This window comes from Ursus arctos, unplaced genomic scaffold (genome assembly GCF_023065955.2).
Source record: "Ursus arctos isolate Adak ecotype North America unplaced genomic scaffold, UrsArc2.0 scaffold_19, whole genome shotgun sequence".
Classification (NCBI taxonomy): Eukaryota; Metazoa; Chordata; class Mammalia; order Carnivora; family Ursidae; genus Ursus; species Ursus arctos.
The window spans coordinates 54,546,533-54,562,995 of NW_026622863.1; the positions used below are offsets into that span (position 1 = coordinate 54,546,533).

At 47.2% G+C, this 16,463-nt stretch overlaps 2 protein-coding genes across 2 annotated transcripts in view; one reads left to right on the forward strand and one right to left on the reverse strand.

Annotated features, from left to right (window-relative positions):
• Positions 1-256: 256 nt before the first annotated feature.
• Positions 257-6,165, forward strand: OSCAR (osteoclast associated Ig-like receptor). The gene is made up of 5 exons (XM_057314068.1): positions 257-408; positions 1,115-1,147; positions 3,321-3,662; positions 4,529-4,810; positions 5,317-6,165. Exons 1-5 carry the CDS (start codon positions 372-374, stop codon positions 5,451-5,453), a joined length of 831 nt encoding a protein of 276 aa, XP_057170051.1. The 5' UTR covers positions 257-371; the 3' UTR covers positions 5,454-6,165.
• Positions 6,166-13,490: 7,325 nt separating this feature from the next.
• Positions 13,491-16,463, reverse strand: part of LOC113247411 (T-cell-interacting, activating receptor on myeloid cells protein 1-like) — a 56,031-nt gene continuing 53,058 nt past the window's right edge. Inside the window, exon 11 of the transcript XR_008960068.1 lies at positions 13,491-16,418. The gene's annotated coding sequence lies outside the window, so the exon portion shown is untranslated. The remainder of the gene's footprint in view (positions 16,419-16,463) is intronic.

A 16,463-nucleotide genomic window follows, 5' to 3' on the forward strand; every position in this document is an offset into this window, starting at 1 on the left:
AACTCAGCTGGTTGGCCTCTGTCTTTACATCAGACTGGGAGCTGCTCTAGGGCAGTAATGGGGTCTGACTCCTCTCTGTGCTCCCAGAATAGCGCAGCACAGCGTCCGACACATAATAGGTGCTAGTTTTTAGTCTTTTTTTTTTTTTTTTAAGTTTAATTGGTGAACACAAGTGGTTATGACTGCCCCTTCTCCCAGGTTTTCCACAGCACCATGGGGCTGTGACACAGTCAGCCAGAGGCCCCCACTTCCCTCCTCCCTTCCTTAAACAGAACTCTGGCTCTGGCTTTCTGACACTGCATTTCCTGAGAGGTGAGCGGGCACAGCTGAGCCCTGGCTCCTCCTTCTGCTCCAGCCGAGATCTGCCCGCCATGGCTCTGGTGCTGACCCTCCAGCTGCTGACCCTCTGTGAGCCACCCCACCCCCTTCACCCTGGGTCCCAGGCTGGTTGGGGCGCAGAGAGAGAGGCTCTGGGGACCTGGACACCCTGAGTAGGGAGGGGGAAAGGAAGAGGGCTACTGAGTCTCCCTAAGGGCAGATGCAGGATAGTCAGGCAGCACCAGCTGAAGGCTCAGAATTCTAGACCAGAACAAGGGGACAGGACCCAGATCCTTGGGCCCTCACACAGAAGGACACATGGGTCCTGAATTCCTATTCCTGGACAAGGAGAGCGTGGGGGCAGGATTCTCTGGGTCCTGAGGCAGGAGGGTGTTAAGGACCTGAACTCCTGTGGATAGCAAGTGTGGAGTCCTAGATTCTGATGTAGGAAGACGACGAAGCCAGAACACCTGGGTCTCTGGAAAAGGAGGGAGCTGGGGACCCAGACTCCTGACCCCCAGGGAGGAGACACTGTGGGCTCAGAGCACTGTCTCCTGGAAAATATGGAGTCCAAGGGTCTGAACACTGGGTGTAGAGGCAAGAGAGGGCTGGGGCCAGACTTCAGGCTTCTGAAGTAGGTGGGGAGTAAGAACCTCGAGTTATGGCTACTGACAGAGGGCACATGGGTAAGATTCCTGTTTCCAAGAGGAAGGATTTAGATTCCTGAGTTTGCAGTGAGGTAGGACTGGGAGAAGCCTAGGGCTTTGAAAAGACTTAGCCTGTCCACCTTCTACAGGGCCTCTGTGTCATGCAGACATCACTCCAACTGGTGAGTAATATCTCCCCTCCATTCACCTGTAAGCTGCCGACAGCCCATTTCCAACTACTCAGATTTTATTTTGGTGCTCAGCCTCACCCCAGATTTCCAGATTTCCCTTCCACTCCTCCCTTCTTTCATCTTTTCCTTCCTTCCCTCCCTCCTTCCTTTCTTTCCTTATCTTACTCCCTTTAGTGACCAGCATAGGTGAGCAGTGAAGACCAAACTTTGGAGCTAAAGGGACCTAAGCTGCAACCCCACTTTCACCATATTATTCATTTACAACTTTGAACAAACCACTGCTTGCTCCTCAGTTTCCTTCTTTGTAAAATGGGCTATTGTGAGGATTTAATAAAATCGCCCATGTGTATGGAGTGCCTGGCTGGCTCAGTCGGTAGAGCACGCGACTCTTGATCTTGGCGTTGTGAGTTTGAGCCCCATGTTGGGTGCAGAGATTACTTTAAAAAATAAAAGTATTTAAAAATGAATTTAAAAATCACATAAAACCCTTGACTCAAAGCATGGCATAGTGCAGGTCTCAAGAAACAGGACCTCTGGCAATGCTAATTATCCCCCCGTTTGGAAACCAATTTCCACAAGAGTACGATCCTCCACGCTGAGACAGCCTTGAGTTTCTTTCCAGGTTTTCTGATTGGTGAGACCTCTTTCTCTCACCACCCCCCCCCCCCATTACACTACAACTTCAACTAAGAATCGTCTGGAAAACCACTGATACCTTAGCTATCAATTTATTTTAATTATTATTTTTAAAATGATAAAGCTAACATATATTCATGGTTTAAAAAATTACTCCCAAAGGACATATAACCTCCCTTTTCCCCTTCCTCATCTTCCTTCAATAAGCTCTGAATCCTTACAAAAAATTTCCATGCATTTAGACACATACATGTATTTATATACTCCTTTGTTTTCTCGCCAAGGGAAAATTGATTTTTCATGACTCATACTGTTTTGCATCTTACATTTTTTCACTTTACAATCTCTCTTGGAGACGTTTCCATTTTATTATAACTAACTAAACTTTTTAAACTGCGATACAACATTTGCCATTGTATGGCTGGATTCTAGTTCACTTGGCCCTCTTGGTGTATATTTAGGTTGTTTCCAGTGTCCTTCCCCAGCCTCACCCTAATCAATGCTTCAAGGAGTACTCCAGTGTGAGCTTTGTTGCCCATGTACGTACAGTTGTCTAGGGTGAAACAGTGGAATTATGAGGGCATGCCCTTTGTGTATTTAGACAGAAAGGATGAACTGCGTTCTCAAAAGGTACACTCAAGGGAACCTAACTACCCGTTTCACTGTATCTTCACCCAAACAGAGTATAAACCATCGTTTTAATTTTTGACAACCTGGTAGGCAACAAATTTTACTGTTGTTTTAATTTTTTTTAATGATTACTAGTAACATTAAGCAACTTCCCCCCTCCCCATGTGTTTTCATCCATTGGACTTCCTCTTCTGTGCACTGCCTGATTCATAGGTTTTGCCCAGTTTTCAACTCTGCTGGGTTTGGGATTTCTTTCTATACTCTTAATCTATGTGATTAATGAATAAGGCATTTCTGCCAGTGCTGTTGCTGGTTTTCTAGCCCTATCTGTCCCTTCTCATACACAACTTTAAACTTTTGCCGACATCAAATTAATTAACCTTGTCTCTTCTGAATTTTTTGTTTTATATTTTAAGGTGGCTTTCTCTACCCCCAAGATAAATATATTTTCCTATATTTTCTTTTACTACTTTTACAGCAAAACAAAACAAAACAATGTAGGTCTTTAATTAACCTGGAATTGGTCTTGGGGAATTTAGTCTGCGGTAGGGATACAACTAACTTATTTCCTTCCTTCCTTCCTTCCTTCCTTCCTTCCTTCCTTTCCTTTCTTTCTCCCAAATAGCAAGTTTTGGCAACTACTGAAATATGTTGAAAATGTTACAAATAGTCTGAAGAGCAATTTAAAATTACAGATTTCTGGGACCCAATCCCTTGACATTATGTTTAAAAACCATGCAGTAAAGCTCAGGAGTTGCCCTGCTACTCTAATTTGCAGCTAGTCCTTACAGTCCTTAACCAGGGTCCAGCATCTCCCCTACTTTACAAGCAGGAAACTAAGGATGAGAAAGAGGCAGGGATTGCCCCAGGTGATTCTCTTCCCACCCCATCTCCTCAGGCTCCCAGGAAACCCAGGGACCTAGCAGCCCTGTTTATTCAGTCCCCCCAGCCTTATACTCCAAGCCATGGCTGAAGGCTCAGCCTGCTGCAATTGTAACCCCTGGGGTCAATGTGACCTTGAGGTGCCAGGCACCTCAACCTGCCTGGAGGTTTGCACTCTTCAAGTCTGGAGAGATCACCCCTGTGCTGTACCGGGACGTGTCCATGGAGCTAGCAGAGTTCTTCCTGGAGGAGGTGACCCCAGCCCAGGGGGGCAGTTACCGCTGCTGCTACCGGAATCCAGGCTGGAATCTGGGTGTCTGGTCTCACCCCAGTGACACGCTGGAACTGCTGGTGACAGGTGAGGTCCTGGGGTGGGAGGGGGGGAGAAGAAGGGACTTTGGGGAGTGATGAGGGAGGGAGAAGGAGAGACAGCGAAATACAGGGAAAGAGATACTAAAAGAGACATATAGAGACAGGCTTGTACAGAGCAAAAACAGCTACGTGGGGAGAGAAAGAGAAACAGGGGTGGTTCTTAACCAGGGACGATGTGCCCCCCAGGTGACCTTTCTGGCAATATCTGGGGGCATTTTTGGTTGTCACTACTACCAGAGATGCTGCAAAACATCCAACAATGCACAGGACAGCCCCCATCCTCACCCATACAACAAAGAATTATCCAGATTTATCCCAAATGTCCCGAGTGCTGAGATTAGGAAACCTTGGGAGAAAGCCAGAAACGCCAGAACAAACACTTCCAGAGACGCTGCCTCCGGGATCCAGGGTAGTGAAACATAGGACAGGGAGATTAAAACAGGGACACAGAAAGAATTTTAGTGAGGCTCCGGCAAAGAGAGACAAGGGGACATCCAGGGAGGGAGGACAGAGACACAGAGAAAGGCGTGTCCTGGGGGATGAAGACACAGGGGGAGTCAGGGATAACGAGCAAAGGGCACAGAGACCGACCCGGAGGCGGAGAAACTGTGGGAGACACTGGCAGAGATAAAGAGAGACACGGGGTGGGGGAGAGAAGTGCAGAGAGAGAGGTAGAGGCTGGGGGGCCGGCGGACAGCGGAGAAGAAGTGAGGGAGGGAGAGGGAGATGGAGGAGAGGGCGGGAAGGAGGCCGGTGGAGGCGGAGGACAGGGCAGGAGGGAAGCAGAGGGAGCGGGTCCGGAGGCGGCGGCAGGGCAGCGCCAGCGCTCGTCCCGGTCCGTGCCCCTCGCAGACCAGCTGCCGGCCCCGTCGCTGGTGGCGCTGCCCGGGCCGGTGGTGGCTCCCGGCACCAACGTGAGCCTGCGCTGCGCGGGCCGCCTGCGGGGCATGAGCTTTGCGCTGTACCGGGTGGGCGTGGCGGCGCCGCTGCAGTACCGCGACTCCGCCGAGCCGTGGGCCGACTTCCCGCTGCCCGGCGCCAGCGCGCCCGGCACCTACAGCTGCTACTACCACACGCCGTCCTCCCCGTACGTGCTGTCGCTGCGCAGCGAGCCGCTGGTCATCAGCGCCGACGGTGAGGGCAGCGCGCCCCGCCCCAGCCCCTGTTCCCCAGCCCCGGGGGTCCGGGCCCCCAGTTCCACCCTGCCCCCCAGCCCCAGGCATCTGGATCCCCAGCCTCTCCCTGCTCCCCAGCCCCAGGGGTCTGGATCCCCAGCCTCTCCCTGTTCCCCAGCCCCAGGGGTCTGGATCCCCAGCCTCTCCCTGCTCCCCAACCCAGGGGTCCGGGTCCCCAGCCTCTCCCTGCTCTCTAGCCTGGGGGTCAGGGCCCCCAAATCCTCCCTGCTCCTCAGCCCGGGGGCCCGTGCCCCCCCCGTTCCTCCCTGCTCCCCAATCTAGGGGTCAGGACCCTCCCCTCTCCACCCCAAATCCAGGAGTCCAGGACCCCTGCTCCCATCGACCCACCACACTTTGAGACTGGGAGCTGTGTCCCCAGTCTCACCCTGGAGGTTCAAGACCCAGAGGGCAGGCCCAGACTGTGGGTTCCGGAGCTGAAGGCCTCTCTCTCTCGCTGTCCTGCAGGCTCAGGCTCCTTGGACTACACGCAGGGCAACCTTGTCCGCCTGGGGCTGGCTGGTCTGGTGCTCATCTCCCTGGGCACACTGGTCGTTTTTGACTGGCGCAGCCAGGGTCACGCCCCACGCAGTGTCAGGCCCTGAGGCCAGGAAGACTGGATACAGATGCTTCACAGTGTGAGAAGACCTCCCAGAGATGGAAAGAAGAAACAGGGATTCTTGGGGTTCGACTGGACCTTCCAAGAGCCCCACAGTCCTGGCTAAACCCAGCTTCTGGGTCATAATAAGCTTCTACTGTGTCTAGGTCCCTTCTGGGTCATTCTTCTAGTGGATCAGGGGAAGGCTCTACCCATGGTTAAGGCTTCCTAGTCACGAGGCCTGGGTTCGATTCCCAGTGCCACTGCTCACTCACTGGGTTATTAGGAAAGAAACCTTCCCAAGTCTCAACTGCCTTGACTGTAAAATGGGCTCACTGATAAGACCCACCTCATAATCTTGTTGTAGGATTAAGAGGGCAATACACACGAAGCCCTTAAAAGTGACTGGCCCATAGTAAATGCTCAATAAATGTTAGCTATCCTGTAACTGCGGTTTCTACCAGATGCTCGGGGCCGGAATGAAGTTAGCGCTTCTCCATCCCATCGTGCATGCTCCCGCTGAACTTTTAAGCAATTCACTGCCATTGCCTTCATGACATCGTTCTTGGTCGCCAAACAAACCTCTTCCAAACTCCTCCTCAGACCTTCCCCAAAGGTAGACCAAGATCTGATCGAGGAGAACATTCTTCCCTAGTTAAAGCTTCACTGGTGGGCAGTGCAGGCTGCTTTCTTGAACCGCCATTATGATTAAGTGGAGTCCATTGCCAAGGCAACAGCAAATGCCGTGTGCGCAGCAGAGCTGTGACCTGGACATTTCTACATGGCACCTGGCCTGCTTCCCACGGGGTCTTGGCTGCCTTCACAGTGGTAAAGATAATGCAAACCATTCCCCCTTGCGGCCCATTTGCTCTCCCCTCTCTTTCTGGAAGGCCTGACTACATTCAGTTTCTCCTGAGTTTATTAACTTCTATTTTAATCTTGGTAACCTGGATGCCTTTAACATCCTCACACACACATTTTCTGTCTCTAAGCACTTCTTACCGTTCAACACTTGTGTTCCTTTCTTGCTTTATGCCCAATTTTGGATGGAACATATATCTTCTTCTATTGTTACTAAATTTTCCACCTTCCCCTCCTCCTCTCCCCACTTTATGAAGGAGAGGATGCCTTCCATTTTTTTGGGCAGCTCCAGCTCCAGCACCCACTAGGGGGATAGCCTTGAGCAATCTATAGACCCTCCTGAATTTTTTTTTTTTAAGATTTTATTTATTTATTTGACAGAGAGAGACAGCCAGTGAGAGAGGGAACACAGCAGGGGGAGTGGGAGAGGAAGAAGCAGACTCCTAGCAGAGGAACCTGATGTGGGGCTCGATCCCATAACGCCGGGATCACGCCCTGAGCCGAAGGCAGACGCTTAACGACTGCGCCACCCAGGCGTCCCAGACCCTCCTGAATTTTTATCCATGAAAGAGGAAACTAAAAATATCTACGATGTGGGTTCAAGATAAACAAGGTAACTTGTCCCCAACATGTGCAGAGAGATCATAAAAGCTCAGATCAGCAGTTTCAACCTACCCCCCATGAGTAGGAAGCAAAGCTTACACACATCCATTTACATCTATAAACTAGAATTCAAGTTCTATGAAGCAATATTCTCTTCTCCTTCATTATAATCTATTTTATTAAAAATTCTGATCGTGACTCCTTTCATTGATGGAACAATTCCCTAACACCCACGGTCAAACACGACTTGAGGAAGTTGAGCAATATTTGTTGGTGTTCTTTGGTTACAGAAACTGATCTCTGGACTTGTATAAAGACTGGGAAATTCAAAATACGGATAAACAGCATTAAACAATGCTATTTCAACACCCAGTTCTCCAGTGGTTGAGATTTGGGTACTGCAATTAAGCAGAACTGAAATTTGAAGTCAAGTTAGCCACCTGGTTCACTGACTTGCTGAAGAGATGGGAGGAGAGGCTCCAAGCTGGACGTTCTGGGTTTGTACTTAGTATCAATGTGGGACTCCCGTGGAGCATATCCTGGGCAATCTCCCTGTGAACTGCATGTGGATGTGGAAGTCAAGGGAGAAGCAGGGACCCAGATTCCCAGGAGGGAACCAGACCTGGATGGGGCTGCAAAATCATCAAATCCAGTCTTCTCATGTTGCAGATGGGAAAATGGTGGAATGCAGGGGTGGCATGCAGCTCCCCCATAGTAATACGGGAAGTCAGGGGCACATCAGGGAGGTTCCCCGTGAGTTTGTACTTCAACTCGGCTGCATGTATTCATTCATTGGTTCCGTTACTATTCAACCACTCATCCCACTCACTCATCCATCCATTTGTTCACTGATTCTCATCGTTGTTTCTTTCTAGCCATCCATCCATCCATCCATCCATCCATCCCCTTTCCTCTTGCTCTTATTTGAATATGTATTCTTCCTTTTGCCCTTACCCATCATCCATTCATTCTTACATCCATTCATCCGTTCCTCCCTTTATTAATGAGTTAATCAATTTATTAATCCACTCACCTATTTATTATACTCACTCAGTATCCATCAACCAACCTTTGCATTTATTTATCCAACAAGCCTGAAGATCTCTCCTTCATAATGAGGGGAGAGGGGGAGGGGGAGTTGGAAAATTCAGTAACAACAGAAGAGGATGTATGCTCCATCAAAATTAGGCATAAATCAGGAAAGGAACACATGAGTGTGGCGTGGTGAGAAGTGCTCTGAGGTGGAAAATGTGTGTATGAGGATGAGAAAGGAATCAAGGTTAGCCAGATGAAAAATACAATATTATTGACAGATAATATTATTATTTTTATTTTTATTTTTTTTAAAGATTTTATTAATTTATTTGACAGAGATAGAGACAGCCAGTGAGAGAGGGAACACAAGCAGGGGGAGTGGGAGAGGAAGAAGCAGGCTCATAGCAGAGGAGCCTGATGTGGGGCTCGATCCCACAACGCCGGGATCACGCCCTGAGCTGAAGGCAGACGCTTAACCGCTGCGCCACCCAGGCACCCCTATATTATTATTTTTAAAACAAATTTTTTTAAAGATTTATTCATTTGAGAGAGCAAGTGAGTGAGAGAGAGAGAGAACATGAGCAGTGGGGAAAGGCAGAAAGAGAGGGAGAAGCAGACTCCATGCTGAGCAGGGAGCCTGATATGGGGCTCGATCCCAGGACCTTGGGTTCATGACCTGAGCTGAAGGCAGATGCTTAATCAACTGAGCCACCCAGGCACCTGGTAGATAATATTATTAGTAGAATATTAGTGTTTTTATTTTTAAAGATTATTTATTTAAAGATTTTATTTATTTGTTTGAGAGAGAGAGAGCATGCACAAGTGGAGCGAGCTGCAGAGGGAGAGGGAGAAGCAGACTCCCCGCTGAGCAGGGAACAGATGCGGGACTTGATCCCAGGACCCCAGGATCATGACCTGAGCCAAAGGCAGACACTTAACTGACTGAGCCACCCAGGCGTCCCTATTTATTTTAGAGAGAGAGAGAGAGCACATGCAAGTGTGGCAAGAGGCAGAAGAAGAGGGAGAAAGAATCCTCAAGCAGAATCCCCACTGGGTGTGGAGACTGACACAGGGCTTCATCCCAGGACCCCGAAATCATGACCTGAGCAGAAACAAAGAGTCGGCGGCCCAATCTGCTGAGCCATCCAGGTGCCCCTGTCACTTCCACTTTTGAATGAGGAAGAGAAAGGGGGATATTATCACATTCAACTATTGCAAAGAATTTACCGTTCTTGAGGCAGTGGTTCCTTTTTTTTTTTTTTTTAAGATTTATTTGTTTTAGAGAGGGTGGAGGGGCAGAGAGAGGGAGAGAATCTCAAGCAGACTCCCTGCTAAGCATGGAGCCTGATGTGGGGCTTGATCCCACAACTCTGAGATCACAACCTGAGCCGAAACCAAGAGTCAGATGCTTCATTGACTGAGCCACCCAGGTGCTCCCAGGCCGTGGTTCCTTTTACCTGTCACCCACAAATGCTCAGCACTTGCAGGGTGTTCATAATGAGACGGTGACAGGTCTGCTCCCAGCTCTCCTTTCTACTCGCTCGCGCCTGGTCTACCGCCCTCAGCCTTCTGGTCTCATATTAGATGCCGTTTCCACTGCAAACTGCTGCCTGGCCCGTCTGTGTTCCCACAGTGCCCTGTTGTACCCGAATTGAATATGTGCACTGTATTCAGATTCTCTCTCTCCCAGACTAGACCGCAAGCTCCTCCCAGGAGGGACCAGGTCGTTGCATCTCTGTGTGTGTCCGGGGCCTGGCACGGGCCTGAGGAAACAGGCACAGTGTGGCTGGGTGAGCTCAGCACGCTGAAGATGATCTAAGAGAGCTCTGTGCAGGGGGCAGAACGATGTCCCCCCCAACATGTCATGTCCCGATTCCTGGAACCTGTGAAAATGTTGTACATGGCCAAAGGGACTTCACAGGTGTGACTAAATTCAGCATCAGGAGCTGGTGTGTGGGGGGTGTTATCCTGGATTATTTAGGTGGGTTCCATGCAGTCACGAGGGTCCTTACTGTAAGAGGGAAGAGGTCAGAGCCAGGGAAGGGAGTGTAGACACGGAAGCAGAGGGCACGTGACGCAGGGTCACAAGCAAGAAACGTCAGCTCCTCTAAAGCCGGAAAAGTCGAGGAATTGGATTCTCCCCTAGAGCCTCCAGAAGGAAGGCAGCCTCTCAACCCATTTTGGACTTCTGACCTCCAGAACAGAAAGATAACAAATTTATGTTTAGGCCACTAGTTTGTGACAATTTGTCGCAACGGCAACAGCAAAACAAATCCTATTAGTTTCAATGAAACCTCTTTCCTTTTCTCACAAACCCAGGCATGGTCACCCTAAGGATTTCCGTTTTTGTCCCCAACCCTGCTTGCCCCAAGTTCCCATTCATCCACTTGGCACACATTTATTCCATATGCCGACCACGTGTGGGGCACTGTGCTGGGCGCTGGGGACAAGCGGGGAGTGACAGGCATAAACCCTGCCCTCATGAAGCTCGCGGAGGAAAGCATTAGCCAAACTGCTACAAACTGTATTGATTAGGGAACATTTTAAGCTGCTGTAACAAACAGACCCCCTCCAAGGAAGAAAACTATGTAATTTTATTTCTTGGGGTGCGTGGGTGGCTCGGTCGGTGAAGCGTCTGCCTTCGGCTCAGGTCATGATCCCAGGGTCCTGGGATTGAGTCCCACATCGGGCTCCTCCTGCTCTGTGCGGAGCCTGCTTCTCCCTCCCCCTCTGCCTGCCACTCCCCGTGCTTGTGCTCTCTCTGCCAAATAAATAAAAAATCTTTTTAAAAAATTTATTTCTCTTTCACTTAACAGTATATAGTTGAAACAGTCTAGGGCCATTTATCAATAGCTTTGCTTTTGTCAAAATGTGGCTTTCCTGTGTGGTTCTGAGCCAGCACAAAAGAAGGAAGAGTGAGAGAGAATGAGAGAGAATAAGAGAGAGAGAGAGAGATCATGCAATCGTTTCTAAAGAGTAGGACCCAGGATTTGAACATGTCTCTTCTGCTCTCATCCCATTGGCCAGAACTCAGTGACATGGCCAGGTCTAGCTGCAAAAGTGGCTAGGCTATATAGCATGTGCCCTTCTAAAAATGGGAGGGGGGTTTCTATTACTTAAAGGAAGAAGGGAAATGTGGATGCTAGGAAACCGTGAGCCATCTCCATCAGTACAACTATAGCAAAAAAGAAGAGGGAGATTTGAAAGCCTATAATCGAGGATTTGATCTAGGCTTGGAGATCTCTGATGGCTTTGCTGAACTGCAGAGGTGAGATCTGAAAGCTGAGCAGACTTTTAACTAGGTGAAGGTGCTGGAAGGGTGTTCTAAGCAGAGGGAATAGCATGTGCTAAGGCCCTCCCCCCCACCCCCGGCGGAGGAAGCAAGGTGACAGTGGTTGAGACGGAAGTTGTGTCCTACTGCCATCTTGTGGTCACACCTTTTTCCTTGAAATCCCTGAACTCCTTAACAGGTGCGTCATAGGACTGTAGTCATCCTATTCTGGCTGGACATTGAGTTGTGAATGGCAATGACCAGTGTCACTTCCAAGCTGGAGCATTTAACTGTAAGAACTCCCTCCTCCCCACTCCGCACTCCCTCCTCTCTTAGACACAGTGACCAGCAACGTTGGAGATGGTGGCGGCTCCACTGGTCTGGGTGCCTGAGGGACAAGGATGAACCGGGCCCCCTGCCAGCTGTTTCTACTATAGTCTCCCAGCCCCACCCGGCTCTAGGCACTGCTCCTAGGAGCCCATCAATATGACCATCTTTTTGTCCACCTGTCTTGGTCAACTCAGGCTTTTAAAAAAAGCCATACACTGGGTGGCTTGAACAACAGAAACTTCCTTCTCATAATTCTGGAGGCTGCTCCCAGAGATCAGAGGGTCAGCATGGTTCTTGTGAACGCCCTCTCCCTGGCCTGCAGGTGGCCTCTTGTACCCTCAGAAGGCAGGGGGAGGGGGGAGGGAGGACAGGGAGGGAGAGAAAGAGACTTGACCAGGATGGGGGCTGGTCATCAGAAAGACCAGCCATGAAACTAGGAGCTTGAAACCTTCAGCACTACCCCCATTTCTGGGGAGAGGGGAAGAGGCTCGATATTGAGTGATTAACACAACGGCCAACAATTTAATCAATCATGCCTTTGTAATGGAACCTCCATAAAACCCCCTAGATGAAGGAGAAAGATCTTTCTGAGTCATAAAGATGATTTACGAAATCTGATTAGGGGCACCTGGGTGGCTCAGGTGGTTAAGCATCTGACTCTTGATCTCAGCTCAGGTCTTGATCTCAGGGTTGTGAGTTCAAGCCCCGCATTGGGCTCTGCGCTGGGTGTGAAGCCTCCTTAAGATCAATCAATCTGGTTAAAGTGTGGAGGTGAACATTTTGCCAAAAGTATCAATTTCGTTTTCTGATGCAACTAGGAGAATTACATAAATATTCATCCATGACTTTTACTAACCTGTACTCTGTTGAAATAAATCTACACACAGAAGTGTTATTTAAACAAGAGTCGTATAAGAATCTCAAGACTTTAAAAATCACTGCCACGTCTTTTGAAAATCACCTTCAAAGAAACGCCTGTGATTATAATTGGTTTCTGTCCTTGATAATTCGTTGCCGTGTTGATTCTTCTGTATCACTAAATGGAAAGACGAGTAAGCCTTGTCAAGACGATAGTCTCAGGGGCATGGTGCTCTTCTTCCAAATGAATGGTGGAAAAAATAATAAAAACCTATGATGTGTTTGGTTTCTTAACGAAGACACTGAGAATTCTGTTTTATTTAAATTAGCATATCTATCAAATACCGTTTGTAGATTTGTAGTTCGCAGATTTGAATCCTGGTTTTTAAAAAGACTGACAAAGAGAGCATCTTTGAGATGATGGAGGAAATCTGGATACTGGCTGGAGAGTAGACGGTATCGAGAAAGTACCACCAGCTTTCCTGGGATGATACTGCTTTGATGGTTATGTCTGGTTTAAAAAGACTCTCATCTGATAAAGACAGCTATGTACTGAAATATTTGGGGATTAAAAAGGTGAGTTCACAAGAGAAGTCACTCAGTAAAATTTATTACTTTATAGCTACTATTATTTAAAGTTTTTTTTAAAGGATTGTTGACACACAATGTTACATTTGTTTCAGGTGTACAACAGAGTGATGCAACTTCTACGTTACGCCGTGCTCACCGCAAGGGTAGTGGCCATCTGCCCCACACGACACTATCGCAGTATCAGGGACTACCTTCCCTATGCTGTGCCTTTTATTCTGGAATATTCCTTATTCATTTCATAGCTGGAAGCCTGTATCTCCCTCTCCCCTTCATCCATTTTGCCCATCCCTACCCCCGTTCTTTCTGGCAAACATCAGTTTGCTTTTATAGTCTCAGGTTTGATTCTACTTTTTGTTTATTCGTTTGTTTTTTAGATTCCACGTATGAATGAAATCATACAGTATTTGTCATTTGTCTTTCTCAATCTGACTTACTTCACTTAGCATAATACCCTCTAGGTCCATCCATGTTGTTGCAAATGACAAGGTCTCATCCTTTTTGTGGCTACATAATATTCCTGTGTGTGTGTGTGTGTGTGTGTGTGTGTGTGTACGCACGTGCGTATCACTTCTTCTTTATCCATTCCTCTACTGATGGACACCTAGGTTGCTTCCATATCTTGACTATTGTAAATAATGCTGCAATGAACAGGTTGTATATACCTTTTTAATGAGAATTTTCATTTTCTTGGATAAATACCCAGCAGTGGAATTACTGGATCATAAGGTATTTCTATTTTTAACTTTTTGAGGACCCTCCATACCGTGGCTGTACCAGTTTGCATTCCCACCAACAGTGTAAGAGGGCTCCCTTTTCTCCACCCATGCCAATACTTTTGTTTCTCGTTTGTTCGTTTGTTTTTAATTTTAACCATTCTGACAGGTACCTCATTGTGGTTTTGATGTGCGTTTCCCTGATGACTAGTGATCAATCTTTTCACGTGTCTGTTGACCATCGGTAGGTCTTCTTTGGAAGAACATCTATTCAGATCATCTGCCCACTTTTTAATTGGATGGTTTGTATTTTTTTCTGGTGTTGGGTTGTATAAGTTCTTTATATTCTTTGAGTATTAACCCCTTATCAGATAGATCATTTGCAAATATTTTCTCCCATTCAGTGGGTTGCCATTTTGTCTTGTCGATGGTTTCCTTTGCTACGCCAAAGCTCTTTATCTTTATTTTGATGTAGCTTCAATAGTTTATTTCAGCCTTTTTCCCTTTGCCTTACGAGACATATCCAGAAAAATGCTGCTATGACTGATGTCAGGGAAATTACTGCCTGTGTTCTTTTCTAGGATTTTTATGGTTTCAGGTCTCTTAGATCAGGAACAAGACAAGGATGTCCATTCTCACCACTTTTATCCAACATTGTACTAGGAGTCCTAGCCATAGAAATCGGACAAGAAAAAGAAATAAGAGGCATCTAACTGGTAAGGAAAAGTTAAACTCTCACTCTTCGCAGATGATATGATATTGCACATAGAAAACCCTAAAGATTCCACCAAAAAACGATTAGAAGTAATAAATGAATTCAGTAAAGTTGCAGGATATAAAATTAATAACCAGAGATTGGTAGCATTTCTATATACATTAACAATGAAGTAGCAGAAAGAGAAAACTAAGAAAACAATCCATTTACAATTGCACCAAAAAGAATAAAATACCTAGGAATAAATTTAACCAAGGAGGTGAAAGACCTGTACTCTGAAAACTGTAAAACACTGATGAAAGAAATGGAAAGGCATTCCATGCTCATGGATTAGAAGAAGCAATGTTGATAAAACGTCCATACTACTCAAAGCAATCTACAGATTCAATGTGATCCCTATCAAAATATCAACAGCATTTTTCACAGAACCAGAACAAATAATACTAAATTTAAATGGAACCACAAAGACCCCAAAATAGCCAAAGTAATAAATCTACTATCAGGCATAAGCATGGCCCTGATCCACTTCCCCTCCATCCCTAAACGCAACCATAACCTGGTGCAGGTCCATTTCTTTTTTTTTTTTTTTAAGATTTTTTTTTCTTTTAATTTGAGAGAGAGAGAGAACATGTGTGAGCACACGAGTGGGGGAGGGGCAGAGGGAGAGGGAGAAGCAGACTCCCTGCTCCGTGGGGAGTCCCACACTGGGCTCGATCCCAGGACCCTGAGATCATGATCTGAACTGAAGGCAGACGCTTAACTGAGCCACGCAGGTGCCCCCGGAAACTTTATTTTTTAAACACTGTGGTAAACTACACATAACGTGTACCATCTTAACCGTTTTTAGATGCACGGTTCCGCGACGTTAAGGACATACACACCGTCGTGCAGGGACCACCGCCATCCACAGAGCTCTTCATCCTGCACCACGAGAACTCCGTGCCCATTAGACCACGACTCCCCTCCCCCAGCCCCTGGCTCCCCCGTCTACCTTCTGTCTCTATGAATCTGACTGCTCTAGGGACCTCATAGAAGTGACTCATACAGTATTTGTCTTTTTGTGTCTGGCTCATTTCATTGAGCGTAATGTCCTTGCGGTTCACCCACGTTGTGGCAGGTGCCAGAATGTGCTTTGTTTCGGAGGCTGAGTAATATTCTGTTGTGTGTATAGGCAACATTTTGTTTGTCCGTCCATTCGTCAGTGGGCACTTGGGTTGTTTACTGTGAATAGTGCTGCTGAACCATGGATGCACAAGTATCTCTTTAAGACTCGACTTTCAGTTCTTTTGAGCATATACCCAGAAGTGGAATTGCTGGATGGTAATTAATTTGGTTTGGTTTTCGAGCTGCTGTCCGGCTCCAGAGTCAGGGGATGGGATGCTGCTTCTTGGTGCCCCTTTGCTACAGGCATGCACGTGCTTGTTTTCCAATTTCTGTAATTGTATCAACATTTCTTGCCCTACATTTGCTCCTCTCTCATTGCCTTTTTTCCTTCTTAGCTTATGTCCTCCTCATAAATCTCCTTACTGTCTCTCAATGAGGTTTTGGGAAGAAATGTGTATGTCCCATTTGCATGTTTATGTGGAAGTCCTCGTATCTGTCCCTAAATTCCGCAGTCCCAAATTCTAAGTTTTACAAGAGTTCACTTGTTTTTTAAACTTTTGAGTTTTTTGCATCCCACAGCACCTCATTTAAACTTTCTAAAGGCTTAAACTTCAATAACATTTAAAGGGATAAAATCTAACATATCAATTTCAGCCAATTGAGAAAGCACATATAAGCAAAAGGAGCAAAAAATATTGAGCACAATTCTACTACTCAGGGAATAATACTTTAAATATACTAGATTTACCTTCTAGATTTTTCCATGTGCACGTCAGCCCCTGCCCGTTGTCCGGGTCCACTGTCCGGTTGTCTCTCGTTCCGTCTACATCTCAATCAGATGCAGAACACAGCTCCTTGAGTTCTCCTGAAGAGCCTCTTTCCACCAGAGATCTAATGATAGGAGATTTCACAGAAGAGATTTCACTGAGGAGACAG